The sequence below is a fragment of the Hemiscyllium ocellatum genome, chromosome 28 (genome assembly GCF_020745735.1).
Source record: "Hemiscyllium ocellatum isolate sHemOce1 chromosome 28, sHemOce1.pat.X.cur, whole genome shotgun sequence".
Classification (NCBI taxonomy): Eukaryota; Metazoa; Chordata; class Chondrichthyes; order Orectolobiformes; family Hemiscylliidae; genus Hemiscyllium; species Hemiscyllium ocellatum.
The window spans coordinates 28,008,531-28,030,853 of record NC_083428.1 but is presented as its reverse complement, the minus strand read 5'-3'; the positions used below and the strand labels follow the sequence as shown (position 1 = coordinate 28,030,853).

Here is a 22,323-nt window from a genome sequence, read left to right as displayed (position 1 = left end):
GAATCAAGTGACTTTCAAGCAAAAGTTGAAGATAAATTATAACCACAGGAAAAAGGACATAGACAAAAATCAGTAAAGGACCACATCAGACTGATACCAGAAAGCACTTCTTCATGCAATCAGGTACTTACAATAATTATCTGGGTAGTGCAGTATGAAAAACTCAATGCACAAGAGACATTGTAGTAGTGCAGATGAGAAATTATGCATTTCTATGAAAGATCAGGCTGGATATTCATCTTCATCTGTACATACTTTTCAGATCATTATGATTAATTGAATTTGACATCATTTATTCAAGGGTCAGAATATATAAAGTTAAGCATGAAAAATTTTAGTGGTTGTTAAATGCTGTCTTGCTCATTGTTATTAGAAGTCCCTAACTAGTGGCCAATTAAAAAGAAATAAGATAAATATAACAGGGTTCTTTTGCATCTCCATGTTAGAAACAACTTTGGTATGAACATTCATATGTGCACCCCAAACTTATTGAGCAAACAATAGCACTGATGTTTCCTTTTCATTCTTTGAATTAATCAGTATTTACTGTGGAAAAGGATATGGAAGATATAGACTGTAGGGAAATAGATGGTGACATCTTGCAAAACGTCCATGTGACAGAGGAGGAAGTGCTGGATGGCTTGAAACGAGTAAAGGTGGATAAATCCCCAGGACCTAATCAGATGCACCCAAGAACTCTGGGAAGCTAGGGAAGTGATTGCTGGGCCTCTTGCCGAGATGTTTGTATCATTGATAGTCACAGGTGAGGTGACGGAAGACTGGAGGTTGGCAAACGTGGTGCCACTGTTTAAAAAGGGTGTTAAGGACAAGCCAGGGTAGTACAGACAAGTGAGCCTGACGTCAGTGGTGTGCAAGTTGTTGGAGGGAATCCTGAGAGAGACGATGTACATGTATTTGGAAAGGCAAGGACTGATTAGGGATAGTCAACTTGGCTTTGTGCGTGGGAAATCATGTCTCACAAACTTGATTGAGTTTTTGAAGAAGTAACAAAGTGGATTGATGAGGGCAGAGCAGTAGATGTGATCTATATGGACTTCAGTAAGGCATTCGACAAGGTTCCCAATGGGGGACTGATTAGCAAGGTTAGATCTCATGGAATACAGGAAGAACTAGCCATTTGGATACAGAACTGGCTCAAAAGGTGGTGATAGTGGAGGGTTGTTTTTCAGACTGGAGGCCTGTGACCAGTGGAGTGCCACAAGGATCGGTGCTGGGTCCTCTACTTTTCATCATTTACATAAATGATTTGGATGCAAGCATAAGAGGTACAGTTAGTAAGTTTGCAGATGACACCAAAATTGAAGGTACAGTGGACAGTGAAGAGGCTTACCTCAGATAACAACAGGATCTTGACCAGATGGGCCAATAGGCTGAGAAATGGCAGATGGAGTTTAATTCAGATAAATGCGAGGTGCTGAATTTTGGGAAAGCAAATCTTAGAAGGACTTATACACTTAATGGTAACGTCCTAGGGAGTGTTGCTGAACAAACAGATCTTGGAGTGCAGGTTCATAGCTCCTTGAAAGTGGAATCGCAGGTAGATAGGATAGTGAAGAAGGCGTTTGCTTTGTTTTCCTTTATTGGTCAGAGATTTGAGTACAGGAATTGGGAGGTCATGTTGCAGCCGTACAGGACACTGTTTAGGCCACTGTTGGAATCTTGCGTGCAGTTCTGGTCTCCTTCCTATCAGAAAGATGTTGGGTAACTTGAAAGGGTTCAGAAAAGATTTACAAGGATGTTGCCAGGGTTGGAGGAATTGAGCTATAGGGAGAGGTTGACTAGGCTAGGGCCATTTTCCCAGGAGTGTCGGTGGCTGAGAGGCAACCTTATAGAGGTTTACAAAATTATGAGGGGCATGGATGGAGTAAATAGGCACAGTCTTTTCCCTGGGGTCGGGGAGTCCAGAACTAGAGGGCATAGGTTTAGGGTGAGAGGGGAAAGATATAAAAGAGACCTAAGGGGCAACCTTTTCACACAGAGGATGGTACATGTATGGAATGAGCTGCCAGAGGAAGTGGTGGAGGCTGGTACAATTGCAACATTTAAGAGGCATTTGGATGGGTATATGAATAGGAAGGGTTTGGAGGGATATGGGCCAGGTGCTGGCAGGTGGGACTAGATTGGGTTGGGATATCTGGTCAGCATGGACGGGTTGGACTGAAGGGTCTGTTTCTATGCTGTACATCTCTATGACTATGACTAAGTTTACTCTCATAATAAGGTTGATACTTGGATTTTGGTAACATCACTGACAGGTAAGAGCTTTCGACAATAAAAGAAAACTTATCGCCCCAAAGACAGCCTGACCAAGATGAGAATCTGGCAATCTTAATTTTCAGATACTGATATCAAGAACGTCAACAGACTTGAGAAAGACTAAAATCGGTGATAAAAGGAGTTAACTATTACTCAATTTGAGAAACCCTGCAAAACTAAATCTTTATCACTTAAGGTAAGTTTGAAGTGCATGGACAAAGACAATATTCTTTACAAATGCCCTTAAAGAACATCCAATCCTCATTTCTAACATAACTAACAACATGTTATCAGTTGTCCCTGGCAGTCCTGGAGTTGGAAGTTACAGGTTTTACTGATTCTATATGAATAATTAAATTTAGCCACCTACTTTGCCGTGTTTTGTTTGATGTACTGGAGGAAGTAGTTGGTTGCTGGCAATGTTTCTCCATCCGCAGAACTTTGCTTCAGAGGACATGTAAAATCACTGCCCTCCATCATCTGCAACATATCACGTAACAGATATGCACAAACTAGAATATGGGTCATCTCTGTTACAAATTCCCAACACCATCAGCTGGTCTTGCCAGTCTCTCGACACTCTCTGGTTTTTACTGAGTGTTAGATAGAAAAACAGTCAAGGTGGATTTTACTTTCTAAATATTTAAGTTATCAAGCTTCAGAACAAACAAAGTAAAACTGAAAACTAACTTTGCTGTAATAGGAGTGAGAATTTTTTTTTGACTATTTGCATTTTTCTGATCTGTTGGTGACGTGCAGTGGTAGGAAGGTATATGGGATGTGCAGAGGTCCACAACAATTGATTCACAAGCTTCTGCTTATAGTTTTGTGGCAGCTTGAGGGAGTGGAACTGTTTGAAAAAAAAAAATCATCAATTAAAGAAAGCTCAGTTACAAAGTTACCCCAGGGAAGAACTATTATGACAGCAGTTCAAGAGGAGTGGGAGTTGCGGCATCTTGGATGAGAAAAACAACAGTATACGGCAATATGGACCAACATCACCAAGGCTATTTTGGGGTGGTTGGGGAAATTGAAGAAGTGTTGTACAGCATATAAGCTGTGAAGAAGGGAAAGCTCTGGTGTATGTTGGCTTTGGGGCTCTGGGGAGAAAATGTATTTGAGGAAAGGATGAAATGGCTTGGAATGGGGATAGGGTAGAAGGAATAGAAGAGAGGAGTGGTACAGAAGATTGTGATGATTTAGGATCATGGGAGAGCAAAGGAAGGAATGAGAAATGGCAATGAGGGGCTGGATGGGAAAGCTGGAATAGTAAAGCATCAATTAGCATTGGCAGATTGGGAGGGAGAGGATGGCATCAGATGGCCAGTAGTGAAAGAATAGAATGAGGGTGGCATTGTAGGATTGGTGAAAGGAGGGAAAGGGCTGGCATGATGGTTAAATGTACAAATTTTGATTATGAATATTTTGTAGGACTCTGCTAGCATTCCAAGAAACATCTTTTACATAACAAAAGAACTTTCAGGAACAGAAAATCTCACCAAACCTAATTTTAGTTTGATATCAATCCCATTTTTTCCAATATTGCTCCCTTCAAGAAACTATCCCATATGAATTGTCAAAGGGATGAGAGAAGGATGAAGCATAAATCCCAGCACAGGAATTTGGTAAATTGGCTGTACACTTTTTTTATATACTTTTATAACTCAGGTCCCTTAGTATTAAAATTCTACTGTAGTGAACTACTTGCCGGAGGCAGTTTTGAATTCACGCTGTTATTAAGAAAACTTCATGGAGTCTTTTCAAATAAAACAAGTTTAATTTCCTCAAGCAGTTTTTCATATTTTAACATTTCAGATATTAGGAATCATCATTATAGTAACCCTCCACATAAATTCAAGGTGAAAATATGTTTTGTACATTTGATAAGTCGACTGTACATCATTTATCTTATTTACTATTCATCTAGAATCCATAAACTCTTAACTTTATCTTTTTTTTAAACGCTATCTTAAGAGTGACTGTAATATATAGCTTTTTAACTTCGCTCCTTATTTCTTTCTACCTTATTCTTAAGTTTTTGTATCTAAGGTGGCGCTGTGTGGCGAATTTGAAAAAACCTTTTCACAGAACTCTTGTATTTTTGTACTTGAGTATCCGAGACAATAAAGTCTAAATCTAAACTCTTCGTATTCAGGTCTGGTGTCTTGTCCTCTCCTTCTCTTTCAAATTGGTTGTGCGGATTAAACAAGGCAATCTTCCCCCATGCAATCAGCATTTATGTTTTTGCTGAGTCTGGCTGGGTGAGAGGTAGCTTGAGCCATATATTGCATCATAATCTCCAAATGTAAAATATCAAAACATAGTACTACTCCATTGCGAACAATAAGTTTACTTTGCTGCTACACTTACAATTTTCCCTTTTATGAGGGGTACAGCCACTGTGTTGCCAACATTTTCATTCCTAGTGCAATTATTGGGTCCAGAAGTTTCTAATGTTCTTTGGTCTACTTAAAGTCAGGAGAGAAGCATTCCCAACACACAATTATTTTCATGACCTACCTCTACAATAACGACAGGAACTTGGACAGTTACAAGCCCAATTTTTCCAGGATCAAATTACTATAATTATTTCAAGAGACTACTAAATGAAGTGTGAAATTCCTCTCTGGCTGCGACTGTGCTGAATCTTAACTCCTATTGCGTTGGACAAAGTACATATAGGTCATTCTGCTATAATGCATGTTTCATCAATACAAAATGGCTACAACGCAATTGATGAATAGGGACGCTGTTTCTAAAGTGTGAACTTTTAAACGTGTGTTGGCCATAATGTGATTGGATCACCAATACTTTAAGTGCTGTTTTTATTGTGAGGTTTTTATATAGTGAGGGATTGCACAAGAATGCAACCACTGTGTTATGGAGGACTATCTGTATTGCTTTGTGTCCACTTTCTCAGTGGAAGCTTGAATATAAACTTCTGGAATTTGAACAAATTTCACAGAACTGCACAAGAGTTGGTAAAAAGGTTCAGGGAAAGGTACAGACACAAACAGCAAGGAATTGTGAAACGTGGAAAGGAGAAAAATTACAGCATATAAAAACTCGAGCACAAATACAAAAGACAGCTCCACACTGAGTTTGGACCCTTGGTCAAAAATGCAAAAGTCAATGCAAAATATGAACTTCCTTTATTTTTACCTGGATGTTCACACACGCAATGCACCCTCTTCCACAAAACATAGGAAAGATAACTAAGGATTGAAAATAAGATTCTTTCAATGCCTTTCCATTACCTCAAACAATTTCTGTAAACCATCTGTCCATAAGGCACAGGAGTCTAAGTTAGGCCATTCAGCCCGAGTCTGTTCTGCCATTCAATCATGGCTGATGAGTTTCTCATCCCCATTCTCTCACCATTCCCCAGTAACCCTTAATCTTCTTGTCAATCAAGAACCTATCTACTTCAGTCTTAAATATCTGGCCTCTGCAGCCTCCTGTGGCAGTGAATGACAACTGTCACTTATTTTCAGCATGCCTATGTTCAAAATTCACCAAACCTCAGATAAATTTATATTCAAATATCCTTAGAATCGTAGAGTTATACAACACAGAAACAGACCCTTCGGTCCAACTCGTCCAAGCCAACCAGATATCCGAACCTAATCTAGTCCCATTTGCCAGCACATAGCCCATATCCCTCCAAACCCTTCCTGTTCATATACTCCTCCAGATGTCTTTTCAATGTTGCAATTGTACCAGCCTCCACCACTTCCACTGGCAGCTCATTCCATACACGCACCACCCTCTGGGTTGTTGCCCCTTGGGTCCCTTTTATACCTTTCCTCTCTCACCCTAAACTTATGCCTCTCATTCTGAACTCCCTGGGCTTGTCTATTTGCCCTATTCATGCCCCTCATGATTTTATAAACCGTTATCAGGTCACCTCTCAGCCTCTGATGCTCCAGGGAAAACAGCCCCAGCGTGTTCAGCCTCTCCCTGTAGCTCAAATTTTCCAACGCTGGCAACATCCTTGTAAATCTTTTCTGAACCCTTTCAAGTTACACATCATCTTTCCTATAGGAAGGAGACCAGAAGTGCACGCAATATTCCAAAAGTGGCCTAATCAACATCCTGTACAGCTGCAACACGACCTTCCAGCTCCCATACTCAATACCCTGACCAATAAAAGAAAGCATACTAAATGCTTTCCTTGCTATCCTATTTACCTACGACTCTACTTTCAAGGAAAGTACTTCAAGTCCTCTTTTTTCAGCAACACTCCCTAGGGCCTCACCATGAAGTGTATAGGTCCGGCTCTGATTTGCTTTTCCAAAATGCAGCACCATCCATTTATCTAAATTCAACTCCATCTGCCATTCCTCAGCCCATTGGTCCCTCTGATCAAGGTCACATTGTAATCTAAGGTAACCTTCTTTGCTGTCCACTACTTTTACAATTTTGGCATCTGCAAATTTACTAACTATACCTCCTATATTCACATCCAAATCCTTGTTCAACTTAAATCTGCTGTCCTCTTTTCTTTCATCCACATTTTACTTTCTTTGGTTCTCTTAACTTTCGATTTAGATTATTTTACAGATACTAACAAACTCATTCTGCATTCACAACATTTATTGAAATTAAAAGAATCATTTGATACATAATGCATGCCATTTCTTGCTCTATCTACTTTTAATTTCCTACATACGGCCAGAATCTTTCAACTCAATTGTTTATTGCATTACTTTTTCAATGTTATTATCTTTGACTCAGCACTCACTAGGTAAAAAATTCCATGCTTTAGTAGCTCTGGGAAAAATCACCCCTCAGTTGTTCCACATTTTTCTAAAAATAATGCTTCTTATTCCTTTTTTTTAAAAACTAATAAGTCAATCACGAGGAGCAATATTTCATCGTTGTCTCAGATCCTTTTTATTATTTTGACAATCTTGCCCTTAAAGCTCTTCATTTCAATGAAAATTCCCAATGTTTTGAGCAAGGCTGCTGTCATATTGCTGTCCTGCTAATGTTCGTGTCCCATGCCCTTTACTGTGCTAGAATGATATTCAACAAACTCAAAGAACAGCAACTCAACTTGAATTAAGCATTTTGCAGGTTTTAAAAATCAATTTAGCATCCCAACTATTTCAGACCCTGGTTACATTTTGTTTTGTTTCCTTCTCTGCGTGCTTTTGCCTTTATCTATCTTTCCTACCGCTTTTGCATTTGGAAGGCAGCAGCTCATTATTCTGCCTTTCACACCTTCCTTGAATACATCATGCATTTCTTTCTTTATCCCATTTCCACTCCCTTTAGCTCTCAGTCATACAACATGGAAACCAGCCGTTCGGTCTGACTAGTCTACGTTGGACATGTTCCCAAACTATCCTATTCCGACCTGCCTGTATTTGGCCCAGATCCCTTCAAACCTTTCTTATTCATATACTTATCCAAATGTCTTTTAAACTGTACCTACATCCACCACTTCCTCTGGCTATTCATTCCATACTCTAATCACTTTGTATAAAAAAGTTCAATTCTACAACAACAGCTATTTGTCATTTAATATCTCCCACATTCAACCCTATCACAGATGTTTCCTTTTGTTTTTTCAATCCCTTATCCCACTTTCACTTGTCCAAAAACCTTTTACATTTCTAACATTTCCCAACATTGAATGAAAGGTCTTAAAACATTTATTCTGCTTCTCTCTTCATAATTACCACTTGACCTGCTGAGTATTTCCAGCATTTTCTAGTTTTATTTCAGTTTTCCAGTACCTAAAGTAATTTGCTTTTGTGGAAGTTCTCAGGCTCTGGTAGCTATATAGTATAAGCAGATATGCACCCATAATGGGACGCTCTTGTGACGCAGTGGTAGTGTCCAGAGGTGTTAGAATTTCGCTGAACAGGTTGATTAGAAAAATAAGTTATTGAAAAATGTATTAAAAAGAGTGGAACTTTGTTCTTGTTCTATTTTGATAGTATCTTTCTTGTGACACCACAATGTACACCAAAGCAAAACCTTTGTTAATAGAATAAGGAAAGAATCATTTGACCATCACGCAAACAGGTATTTACTCCAATATATCTGACAATGAATGAAAATTCAGAAATCAGAAGCTTGCGACCTTTCATTTTCAATCTCCCAGCATCTGTCTAAAACTACTTTTCATCCTTTGAGTATTTCTACCTTGTATCATCAGCAGTTGGATGGCTCTTACTACATACTCTTACAACATACAAACAAGGAATGACATAAGGCCACGCTGCCCACCACGCCTGCACTGCAATTCAATATGATCACAAATGATCTCATTTTAATCTCAACTTCACATTCCTGCATATCCCGATAATCTTTCATCTCTGTGATATTCAAGAATAAGACCCATTTCTACCTTAAAAATATTTAAAGATTCTTCATGCACTGCCTTTTAAAGAAGGAAATTCCAAAGACTCTCAACCACCCTCAGACAAAAAGTGTTTCCTCATCCCGTCTTAAATGGGCAACTTCCTGTATTTAAACTATGACCACTAAGTCTAGATTCTTCCACAAGTATCATAGAATGTCTGTGTGGAAGCGGGCCATTCAGCCCATTGAATCTACACTAACCCTCCAAAGAGGATCCCTTCCATACCCATGCCCCCTACCCTGTCCCTGTCATCCTGCATTTCCTTTGACTAACCCAACTACCCTGCACATCCCTGGACACTATGGCCAATTCACTTAATTTGCACATCTTTGGACTGTGAGAGGAAACCCTTGCAAACATGGGGAGTATGTGCAAACCCCACAGAGTCACCTGAGTGTGGAATCAAACCCAGGTCGCTGGTTCGGTGAGGCAGCAGCACTAACCAGAGCCATTGTGCAACCCACAGACATCCTTTTGACATCCATCTGGTCAAGTCCCTCAGGATCTTTAATGTCTCAGTTAAGTTACGTCTAACACTTCCAAACTCTACAAAACACAGACCTAGCCAATCTGGCCTTTCCTTGTATGGTAATCTACTCATTCTAGCTATTAATCTCGTAAATGTTCTTGACTTATATATCCTGTTACTATGGCTTTTTCAATGTAAGTGTTGCAGAAGTATTATTAATAAGCTAACACTGAATTTACAAATTACTATAACTTTGTTTCTTTAGTACTTTGTTGTCCTTTATCTCTGAGTTACTCTGACTTATAGGGTCCAACTTTCCTTTCACAATTAAAATTCTTACTGCCATTGATGTAGAAGACGTGTCATACAGGAACATTTTATATAACTAATTGCAATTGTTCCAATTTCTTATTATCTTTTCATCAATTCATTCTTCATAAACATGACTGATGCTTTATTTCCATACACTAAACTTTCAAATAGATTCTTGTTATATTGTGTGATACATATTACGTATGTTTAAATCACTTAACTGAACAGTTCCACTCTTCACCTATCAATATCAAACAATGGAAAAGCTTAAACAAATAAATGACTCAGGAAAGTAATTAACCAAACCATATGAACCCAAGACAAAACTATTCTATGCAAGCCCATACTACAGGACGGGTTGTGAGAACATTGAACAACACAAGTGGACTTTTCAAAAGTGGAATAACATAAACCTTCACTCTGTCTTGAAGATTTTCCCCAAACACGAAGTTCGTCTGTTCCATAAGCTGTTCGGGTTGCTCCTGGCTATCCAACTTTTCTTCCTTCTCATCTACTTCACAGCTGCTCTTGGACTCTGACGATTCAGCTAGCTTTGTATTCTCCTGGAAATGTGGAGAAATAATTTTAAGTAAACAAACAAGTAACCTAAATATCAGGCAATAAGAATTTATAAACAAACTTTCCAATCCCCACTTCAGGGGCACCTTGCCAAACAAAAAGAGTGACTGCCTCAAAGGTTCTTCCACTATCATTATTACTATAAATTTAATCTGCACTTAAAACATGAGCTTTAACAGACAAAGGAATGTTACATTCTTCCTTATTCAGTCAACCTCAACATACAAATAGTTGCGTACCAAAGTTCAAGATATGGTTCCACCGTTGGCTCAGTTGGTAAACTAGTGCCCAGTGTAGAACTGAGCCATACAACCAAGAAGATCCCAGGTTCGATCCCTGGTCTATCCTGAGTTAGCTGATCTCAGCTGCAGCAGGTGTACAGGTGCTCCAATTGGCCTTAGTTCCCCTGGGCTAGGGAGGAGAGAAAAAAATAATCAGCCAGGTCTCCCACTCCTGATCATTATCCAGTGACTTGCTAGAAAGTGCATTTGCGGTCATCGGACAAGGACAGGATTGGCTTGGCTGTGCTGCCTCCCAGGATTATGAAACTTTCTTCCTTGACAGATTCTGCTCTGCTGATTTCCAGGACATTGCACCATCACTTCTCAAGCTGATTCTTACTCATTGCCTAACCATGATGAGCCTTGATTGGATACAAACAAGTTCACATCTGTGGTTCCCTCCACTTTCCATTACTGCTCTCAAGTATACTCCAGCAGCACCAAGATCATAATACCCAATCAAGGCACTCAAACAAGGAAACAGGTAAGTTGGCTAAACACAATCCAAAGCTAAAGTATCTCGAGCTCACTGGGTTGCTCTTAGTCACCACTTTCTGCATACCCTCTAAATCACATCCAGCCTCAAAACCTGGACTACCAACATCTCCATTTAGTTTAGCTGCTTAATGACGTTGCGACATCTTCAGCCAGATGACATCACATTGCTGAATCTACAAATATCTGGCAGCTATTAGAAGTTTGGATTGCAATTAAATGAGATACTATCAAACCACATCTTGATTTCTTCAGCTATTATATATGCTATATGACTGGAAGGCTTGATGTACCTTTGGCTCATTCAAATTCTCACCATTGTGATTTCAAACTCCTCCTCCTATTTTCTACTTCTTTCATGCTACGTTGTCATTTCATCTCTGTACTTTTAAACCCCTGTTACCCAGTTGCTGACTTCCCTGTCTCCTTCAGTACTGTATTTACATCACTTGCCATATAGAGACCAAACCTTTGTATTTTACGAAGTCTTGCACCCCAGACCACACCTGCCAACTTACCAACAACCTCAAAATCTTTTACAATGGAGAAAAAAAATTTATCCCACTGTTACCAAATACTCCTTCCCTCCATCCACCAAAGCATTATTGTTAATGTTTATCTTCTTGGAAACTCTCTTTAATTCTTCCTGCAACAAATTCACTTGTAGTTTGCCACTCTTATATCACAGTCTTGAAAGCACCTGGCACATGACTGATTTCAAGGGTCCTGGCCAAAACGTCCACTCTCCTCCTGCTCCTCGGATACTGCCTGATCTGCTTGTGCTTTTTCCAGCACCACACTTTATCGACTCTGACTCTCCAGGATCTGCAGTCCTCACTATCACCACATGACTGATATTGTCATCCACTGTCAAGTTTGGTTTAATACGTTATTTATGATCAGATCCCCCTTTAGTTGTTCAATTGTGTGTCGATACAGGAATAATTCTGGTGGGTAAGGATAAGTCCCAACTCCTCTTTTCTGTAAGAAAAATCTTAAAAGTTCTCCTCCCTCTTGCCTGAAAAAAGACAAGATAAATTCCTCAAAAATTTAACCTTAAAGACTGAAACTACCAAAATTACTATCTCACTGGAAACTTTTTATTCATCCTCTGACTCATTCTAGCTTCTTTCAACTAATTTATCTCATGAGATTCACCTCTTGCTCTCTTAAAACTTTCCCACTCAATTCCTAATTGCTTAATTACATTTCTTCACTCCTGCTTGAAAAATGGCACTAATGGCTTGATTTGTTTTAGTGTTGCCATTACCCTCTTAACAATGCTTACATTATCCCAGCCTCAAAGAAAAACACACGCTATCAAGTTGTCTTATTTTGAAGCTCATCTTGAACACCCCCTTTGAATGTATTATTCACTTCCCTGTTCAGTTATCCTTTCTTGTAAAAATATATTTTCTAATCTATTTGTTCAGACATGTTATGGCACACCTCTGGAGCAGGTGAATGTAATCTTAGGCCTCATAGCTCAAAGGTAGGGGCACTACCACTGCATCACAGGAGCTGTAACCTTTGTAATTTGAACATTTTCACCTTGCTCAAATCAACAGTCCATGACAGTGACTATGATACACCATCCCCTGCTATCCTCTTTGACCTTGGAGGCATGTAAGGAAGCAAAAATAAACTCGCATTTATCGGTGTCTTTCCAGTCCTTAGGATGCCCTAAAGTATTTCATAGTTGATACACATGAATATGCCATCACCTTCCATTGCAGTGTTGTGTTGTAGAACTGCAGTTTCATACTTAATGTAACAATTCAATCTGTGCAATTAAAACAAAGGGTTCTCCTTCCTCCTCTGCATGACTACTCCAAAGTTGAATGATCCATTGTGACACTCCCTACCATCCCTTTTCCTCACCTAAATGCTTCCATGAATTATGTTAAAAATCACACAATACCAGGTTATAGTCCAACAGGTTTAATTGGAAACACACGAGCTTTTGAAGCGTCGCTCCTTCATCAGGTGGTAGTGGAGGGCTCAATCCTAACACACAGTTATATCACACTGTAAACTTTTGCTATAAATTGTGTGTGTTAGTGCAGGGCTCAATCCTACCACCTGAAGGACACACTCCGAAAGCTAGTGTGCTTCCAATTAAACCTGTTGAACTCCAACCTGGTGTTGTGTGACTTTCAACTTTGTACATCCCAGTCCAACACCAGCATCTCCAAATCCATGAATTATGTCATCCATAGACAATCAGAACTATGTATATTAATGTAACTCAATGCTCTCCCACACATTCCTTCAATGCCATAGCTACCTGTATGCATGAACCAGAATTTTTGATAAAATGAAAATAAAAGTCAGTGTTGCAGGGCTCCCTTGAGACAACAATTAATGCCGGAAATAAGCTCTAATATACTTCCCAGTGGGAAACTGAAAGAACGATGCAAATCCAAATGAATGCTCAGAAAAGGGATATTTAAAAAAGTGGTTTTAACAATAACCTTAAAATTGGGAGGAGATCTGAAAAAAAAGACAATGAATAATAGTGTCCAAAGAAAGAATTTTGGATGGAGGGGAAATATAGGTAGGGGACAGAAGGAATTTGCAGAAATTAGGACAAAAATGACATTTTAAATTTATCCATTTGTAGGCCAATTTACATCACTGAGGACAGGGGCGACAGAGGCAGGTATTTGGAGCAGGAAGCTCTCGGGATGATAAAGGGTGGAGTGGCCTGCCATGAATCAGCATTGCAACAGTCAAAATGTGAATAAATGTCTCAGCAGCAGAGTTAGCCGATGAGATAATATATAGATATGTGGGTTCAGTGATAGAATTTGAGAAAAACTGGAAACTCACCTTATTTTGTCTAACAGAATGCCAAGATGCCAACAGTGCGATTCAGCCTGAAACAGCAACTGGGCAGGAAGATGGAGTCAATGGTAACAGAAGAGAGCTTGTGACAGGAGATGAAAATTAAGCCTTTGGTTGTTTTAATATTTAGCTGGGGGAAACTGCTGCTCAAACTGAGGTGGACAAAGCAGCTTGACATCACAAACAAAAGGGCAAGTGATGCAGATTAGTGTTGGGTGTTAGGTTCAGCCCATGGTTTCAGATGATGTTTCTAAGGCACAGCATGTTTAATTTTGAGGAAGAGGTGGTCACAGTAACAGGAATAGACCATTTAGACGCCCAGTCTGTTCTGCCATTCAATGAGGTCATGATTGATCTAAAGGTAGATTAGAAAACCAATCAATTCCAAATACCTACCTTTGTCTCGTATTCCACAATACATTAGATTAACAAATTACTATCAATCTCAGTTTTAAAATTAACAATTGATATAGCATCAGTAGTCACTTGCAGAAGAGAGTTCCAAATTTCCACCAACTTTTCAGTATAGAAACATTTTCTAATTTTACACCTGAAAGCAATGGCTTTAAATTTTCAAGCCAGATCAGGCTCCTGAACAGAAATAATTTCCCTCAATGCATTCTTCTTAATAACTTGAAAACATCAACAAATCATGGTCTAACCTTTTAATTTCAAATACAATTAACTGTATTTTATGAGGACATTTATCAAACGTCTTTTGGAATTCTACATAAATAATATCCAGAGACAGTCTCCTGTCCAGAGCATGAGCTATTTCTTCAAAATATTCAGAGTTGCCAGTCATGACTTATCCTTTATAAATCAATTCCTGACTTTGTCTAATCAACTAAAACTGTTCAAGGTGTTTCATCACCCTATTCTTAAATAGAAATTGTGACAATGACACAACAGATCTCAGACTTGCCCACAATTCCCTTGTTTCCCTCTATGATCTTCCTTAAGTAGTGAATCGAGATGTGTAATTTTCCAATCTGAAGGAAGGGTTCCATACAAAGATAAGGACAGACCATTCAAAACATCCAGAGGCAACAGTATAGGGAATGGGAAAATAAAACATGCTGGATATAGCTCCATTTGACTGAATCACTGAATCCAATTGCCAGAAGCCTCACTGGGATAGCACCAGTGAGATGTTAAAGAAATATGACATGATCAACTGTGTGAAATACTGCAGTTTGTTATGGAAGGCAATGAAAAATAATGAACTATGGTTACAAGTGCAGGGACTCTCATCAGATTTTGGTTAGGGCCATCTAAATACTGTGGAAGCAGCAGAAACCACATTGAAGAGAATCAAATGCAGCAGAGCTGGTTACAAACTGGAAAGGTCAGAACATCTTCAAAATTTGAAAGAAAAGTGAGGTCGAATTTGGCAAATAATTTTGTAAAACAATAGAGTGAGCAATGACTGCAGCTTTTGAAAAACAGTCCTGAAGAGAGGAAACCATTTACAATGTCAGCAGCACAAAGTAAAGAAAGAAAACTTAGGCAGTCAGCAACGTTTTGGGAATAGGATCACAGGAGCAAGAGGTTGGTCTCAGATTACGTAGGTCTTTATTTCAAAGGGAATTGAGTACTAAAATATAGGGAGGTTTTGATAAAACTACACAAGACACTAGTGAGATACAGTGTAGAGTTTTAGGCCCCATACCTAAGGAAAGATATTCTAGCATTGGGGGCAGTCCAGAGGCTCACTATGCTGACACCAGGTACAGAGAGACTTTCTTATAAGGAGATGTTGAATAGGTTAGCCTGTGCTCATTGAAATTCAGAAGAATAACAGGAGAAAAACTAGAAATACTTCTTGACAATGAATTTTCTGATCACACAATAGACAGAACAATATTTGGGTCAGAGACAAAGTAGATGTAATTGCCAAGCTCTTTCAAGACTTTCTTCGATAACAGCACTTGACTTGGCTAACAAATGTTTGACAAACAGTCACGCAACTGAGAGAGCCATGCAAACATGACATACTTTCAAAAGCATTTCATAACTTTTTCAGATGAATAGTCTATTTGAGAAAATTAGCAGCATGCTAAAAATGAAAGGAGAGATTATATATTCTAGCTCTTAGCATAAAGAGAAAGCCCAGTAACTAATGTGATTCTCACTCTTCAGGTTAATATGCAGATGTTAAATAACAATGAACTAACCAACTTCAAATTCCAGTCAAAGATCATCAACCACCTAAAAAATTAGCTGTTCTCTCTACAGGTTCTGCTTGACTTGCATTTCTAGCATTTTTTGATTCATTTCAGTTTTCCAACATCTGCAGCATTTTGCTTTTGTCAACTTAAAAATTATTAGAATTCTTAGTCACTAATTTCCAGCAAACTGCACAGTGTAGATATTACACTGAACCTGTATTTTCTTCTGTATACTATCATGCATATGTATGGTATCATTCTAAGAAAAACATGACTGCTCAACTTTGGTTAGATTACCACAAATTAAATAATTCAACAGAAACTCTCCAACTGCAGAGGAATTTGTTGCAAAGCTAAATGGCACTGATTAACTATAAATTCAGCAAAGAAAATACTGGAAGACCCTGCTCATTGCCAAACTGCATGGAACTTTGTGACAGGCATGTTTGTAAACTTACAATCTAAAACATGGTAGTCATATGCCAGTAACTTATGCACTTTGTACCAATGAGGGCCAGGATTAGTTAGCAGTACATAGAAAAACATGGCTGCTTCCAATCAAACCTGAGGAACACAGCTTTTGATTAACACACTTTTTTAAAAAGAAGATTAATTTTAAGCAAAGTGATCAGAAACACATGTAAATTTGGTGTGTCATCTACAGAGGCTTAGGCCACATACTACAGAATGAGTACGGACAGTGGAATAGGGCTACGAAGGCAATTGTTTTCCCTATGAAGCTGCTGGTCTCACTGCCTTTCAGTTATCGGTCTGACTACAGCTGAATCGATTAAACAAACAATGCAGATGCAGCCTTAGTAAAAACATTTTAATTGAAATCCCACCTCCTGGGTATGGTTGGCTGACCGACCGATATCAGCATTTTTGCTGCTTCTACTAAATCTGAAATTGGAAAGGTTGGAGGAGTTGAGATTGTTCAAATTTGCTAAAATCCAATGTCAAGTGACATTATTTCCAAATGCTTTTTTCCCATACTAATGTCAGGTATTTTGAAAACCCTGTTCAGGTACATATTGATAACTCTGGAGCAGTTAGGACTAACCTTAACTCTACTGCAGGTGGGACATGAACCCAAACCTTCTGGCTCAGAAAGACAATGCGACTTGCTCCAAGAGCTTCTCCTCCTCCTCAATGTTAACCTTAGCAAACAGAAGGGCTGCTTTCAGTTCAATTATTTCTGTAGCCAGTTCCTACACAATATTTGCCAAATGTGAATAAAGTTACATTCCAAAAACTCATCTAATGATGGCCCTTTTCTGCTGAACACAAGTTAGAATCAGTGCAGCTGCAACCTGTTACAACAGTTGCAGTAGTCCTCATTATGAAACCTAGCACTAAGAGGAGAAGATAGAAAAAGTTACAAGGATATGACTGACGTATTGTACTTTGTTATGTAATTGAGAAATACATAAATTTGACTGGGGCATTTGCACTAATGGTATAGACAACATTATTAATGAATGACAAATACATTCATATAAAAATGTTAATGGCCTTTATCCAGAAATACCCTTGATTATTGCCCTGTTTAGATGGACATTTCAGACAGGAACATGGAACTATGGGAATAACAAGGCCAACATCTCATTATTTCCAAGTGTTTCAAGTTACCATCACAGAAAATGCTGCATTCAGTGATTAAAATGCATAGTTTCAGTTGTAAGGTGGGAAAAAAATCCCCATCAGATACCCTGGACTAAAATCCTCTGAACTTGGGACAGAGGTTTGTGGAATTCACACTTGAACTAAGATGCATTGAGATCTCTGGCTGAGACGGACGAAGCAACTTGCAAGCCTAGGGACAATTGTCTGGAACGGGGGTTTAGCTTGTATAGTTAAAGGAAGACCTCCACGAACACCTCAGCTAAAGACAAGGAACAGCAGCCTGCAGAACACACAACTGAGACATTGTGGAGCCTACAAAAATACAAAACCATTCAACTTATAAGCAGTTTGCTAGGATACAGAGATACTGAACATTCCACATTACAAACCTCGTTGCCTTTGAATGTGAAGACCTTCACACTACCAGTAAAACATCCATCCAAATCGAGAGTGTGGTGCTGGAAAACTACATCAGGTCAGGCAACATCCAAGAAGTAGGACAATTGACTTCTCAGGCAAAAGCCATTAATCAGGAATGAGGCTTGTGGGCCGGGGTCTGAGAAATAAATGGGAGGTGGGGTGGGGCTGGGGGTAAAGTAACTGGGAATGTGATAGGTAAATGAAGGTGAGGGCAAAGTGATAAGTTGGAGAGGAGGGTGGAGTGGATTGGTGGGAAGGAAGATGGACAGGTCAAGAAGGTGGTGCTGAGTTGGAGGCTTGGAACTGGGATAAGGTAGGGTGAGGGGAATGAGGAAACTAATGAAATCCACATTGATACTGTGTGGTTGCAAGGTCCCAAGGTGAAAGGTGAGATGTTCTTCCACTAGGCAACAGGTGGTTAGAGTTTGGCAATGGACTCAGCTCAGGACCTGCATGTCCTTGGTGGAGTGGAAGGGAGAGTTAATGTTCAGCCACAGTGCAGTGGGGTTGGTTGATGCAGCTGTCCCATAGATGTTCTCTGAAATGATCTGCAAGTTGGCGTCCTGTCTCCCCGATGTACAGGAGACCATATCCGGTGCAACGGACACAGTAGATGATGTGTGTGGAAGTACAGATAAGTCTCTGATGGATGTGGAAGGATCATTTGGGGCCTTGGACAGAGGTGAGGGGGGAGGTGTGGGCGCGGGCGCAGGTTTTGCACTTCTTGCACTGGCAGGGGAAGGTGCCAGGAGTGGGGTGTGAGCTGGTGTGGGGGGCATGGATCTGACAAGGGTGTCATAGAGGGAATAGTCTCTTGGAATGTTGATAGGGGTGGGGAGAAAAATATATTCCTGGTGTGGGGTTTGTTTGTACGTGACAGAAGTGGTGGAGGATGTTGCAATGTATCCGGAGGTTGGTGGTGTGGAAGGTGACGACCAAGGGTTTTCTATCCTTGTTGCAACTGGATGGCTGGGGTTCAAGGGTGGAGGTGCAAGAAGTGGAGGAAATGCGCAAGAGGACATTGTCGACCATGTGGTAGGGGAAATTGCAATGTTTGAAGGAGGCCGCCATCTGGGATGCTCTATGGTGGAACTGGTCACCCTGGGAGCAGTTGCGGCGGAGACAGAGGAATTGAGAATAAAGAATGGCACTTCTACAGTAGACAGGGTGGGAGGAGGTGTAGTCTAGTTAGCTGTGGGAGTTGGTGATTTGTAGTAGATGTCCATGGTTATTGGGTCCCCAGAGATGGAGATGGAGATGTCCAGGAAGTGGAGGGAGGTGTCCAAGGTGGTCCAGGTGAATTTGAGATTGGGGTAGTAAGTGTTACTAAATTCGATGGACTGTTCAACCTCCATGTGGGAGCACGAGGGAGCGTCGACGTAGTCATCGATGTAATAGAGGAAAAAGTGGGGAATGGTGCTGGTATAGCTGTGGAAGTTGGACTGTTCCACGTACCTGACAAAGAGGCAGGCATAGCTGGGGCCCATGTGAGTGTCCATAGCTACCCCTTTGGTTTGCAGGAAGTTGGGAGGATTGAAAGTTGTTCTTGTTGAGGGTTAGGACCAGTTCAGCCACGTGAATGAGAGTGTCAGTGGAAGGGTATTGGTTGTGTCAGCATGAGAGGATGAAACGGAGGGCTTGGAGGTCTTCGTCATGGCAGATAGAGCTGTACAGGGACTGGATGTCCATGGTGAAGATAAGGCATGGGGGGGGGGGAGAAGGGAAACAAAAGTTGAAGGGTGTGGGTGGTGTTCCGAAAGTATGTGGGAAGTTCCTGGTCTAAAGGGAACAGGATGGTGTCAAGGTATGCAGAGATCAGTTTGCTGGGGAAGGAGCAGGCCGAATGGGTTGACCAGGGGCAGTCAGGTTTGTGAATCTTGGGTAGGTTCTCCTGCTCCTCGGATGCTGATTGAGATGCAGTGCTTTTCCAACACCACACTCTCCACTCTGACCTCCAGCAATCGCAGTCCTCACTTTCTCCATACAGTTGGGGGTGGCACAGTGGCTAGCACTGCTGCCTCACAGCAACAGAGACCCAGGTTCGATTCCAGCCTTGGACAACTGTCTGTATGGAGTTTGCATATTCTCCCCATGTCTGCGTGGGTTTTCTCCAGTGCTTCGGTTTTCTCCCACAATCCAAATGATGTGCAGGTCAGGGGAATTGGCCACACTAAACCGCCCATAGTGTTAGGTGCATTAGTCAGCGGGAAATGGTTCTGAGTGGGTTACGCTTCGGAGGGTCGGTGTGGATTTTTTGGGCTGAAGGGCCTGTTTCTACACTGTAGGGAATCCAATCTAATCCATCCAAGAGTATGACTGGACATTCAAAACTCTCAGAACCCATTCACTCTAATCATAGAACCATTTACACCTCATCTAATAATTAGAAGGCTCATTCTGCCCGAGAGGAAGAACAATAACTCCATAATCAAATCCAGATTTGATGGGAGATAAGGGGAACCAACAGTCGACATAACTAGGGAATTCCAATCTCTAAGGGAGGTCTGATTCAGCGAGAGGTTCAGCCAATCAGCCACAACGAGTCACAGACTATAACCATCACTGACTCCGGAAAAGAGAGAGAGCAAACAAACTCATCCATGAATCTCCACATACTGACGAGAAGTGACCAGAGCAGAGATAACGACCAGGGCAGTGCCGCCAGTGACATCCACCACCATCCAAGCCAATAGAAGCCTCTTTAGGGGTGAGCATAAGGTTATCAAGACCCCCTGTTCCCAGCTCAGTGAGAAAGAGTAGGAAGAGTGGGCTACAAGGCCGACAGTGCAGTCAGGGAAAGTAAGCAGGATAAGGATCCCAGGATTAGCATTCTTTATCCCCTACCCCTTTCCCCTATTACCCAGTAGTTAACTGCTCTCTGTAATTTTAAATCCACTGTACCAAGTCGGGGCTGCAAGAGTTAACTAGTGAGTTCTGACAAGTCTCACTTCACTTGAATGGTAACATTGCTTTTTTTAAAATATTCATTTTCTTAGCTACTGTACATTTTTTCAAATTTACTTGTTTTAATTAAATCAGAGTTTCTTTTGCCTCTGATGCATCTGCCTCCTGTGTATTTCACCACAGCACACCTCATTACCTAAGCTCAGTGTCAGAACTAGGGAGCTGGTGTACAATAAGCCAACCTGCACTCCCTCCACAGTATCGCACAGGCATTTCAAAACCCCAAATATTTATGCCTATGCTGGCTAAAACATTTTTGCATTTTTAAACTTAACAAAAATGCCCAGTTGCTGCAATAAAACATAAATTGAATTAAGACCATAAGACATAGGAATGGAAGTAAGGCCATTCGGCCCATCGAGTCCACTCCGCCATTCAATCATGGCTGATAGGTATTTCAACTCCACTTACCCGCATTCTCCCTGTAGCCCTTAATTCCTCGAGACATCAAGAATCTATCAATCTCTGCCTTGAAGACATTTAGTGTCCCGGCCTCCACTGCACTCTGTGGCAATGAATTCCACAGGCCCACCACTCTCTGGCTGAAGAAATGTCTCCGCATTTCTGTTCTGAATTGACCCCCTCTAATTCTAAGGCTGTGTCCATGGGTCCTAGTCTCCTCACCTAACGGAAACAATTTCCCAGCGTCCAGCCTTTCCAAGCCATGTATTATCTTGTACGTCTCTATTAAGTCTCCCCTTAATCTTCTAAACTCCAATGAATACAATCCCAGGATCCTCAGCCGTTGCTCGTATGTTAGACCAACCATTCCAGGGATCATCCATGTGAATCTCCGCTGGACACGTTCCAGTGCCAGTATGTCCTTCCTGAGGTGTGGGGACCAAAACTGGACACTACTCCAAATGGGGCCTAACCAGAGCTTTATAAAGTCTCAGTAGCACAACGGTGCTTTTATATTCCAACCCTCTTGAGATAAATGACAACATTGCATTCGCTTTCTTAATTGCAGACTCAACCTACATATTTACCTTTAGAGAATCCTCGACTAGCACTCCCAGATTCTTTTGTACTTTGGCTTTACGAATTTTCTCACCATTTAGAAAATAGTCTATGCTTTTATTCTTTTTTCCAAAGTGCAAGACCTCGCATTTGCTCATGTTGAATTCCATCAGCCATTTCCTGGACTACTCTCCAAAACTGTCTAGATCCTTCTGCAGCCTCCCCACTTCCTCAGTACTACCTGCATGTCCACCTAACTTCGTATCATCTGCAAACTTCACTAGAATGCCCCCAGTCCCTTCATCCAAATCATTAATATATAATGTGAACAGCTGCGGTCCCAACACTGAACCCTGCGGGACACCGTTTGTCACCAGCTGCCATTCCGAAAAAGAACCTTTTATCCCAACTCTCTGCCTTCTGTCAGACAGCCAATTCTCAATCCATACCAGTAGCTCACCTCGAACATCATGGACCCTCACCTTGCTCAGCAGCCTCCCCTTTGGCACCTTATCAAAAGCCTTTTGGAAGTCTAGATAGACCACA

At 40.7% G+C, this 22,323-nt stretch overlaps 1 protein-coding gene across 3 annotated transcripts in view; it reads right to left on the bottom strand.

Moving 5' to 3' along the window:
- Positions 1 to 22,323, bottom strand: part of ranbp3b (RAN binding protein 3b) — a 107,518-nt gene that overhangs the window by 19,225 nt on the left and 65,970 nt on the right. For all 3 annotated transcript variants that reach the window (XM_060846084.1, XM_060846085.1, XM_060846086.1), the window contains 2 exons: positions 9,848 to 9,997; positions 2,648 to 2,757 (listed from right to left, as the gene is read on the bottom strand). In XM_060846084.1, coding sequence (XP_060702067.1) covers positions 2,648 to 2,757; positions 9,848 to 9,997 — 260 coding nt within the window. The remainder of the gene's footprint in view (positions 1 to 2,647; positions 2,758 to 9,847; positions 9,998 to 22,323) is intronic.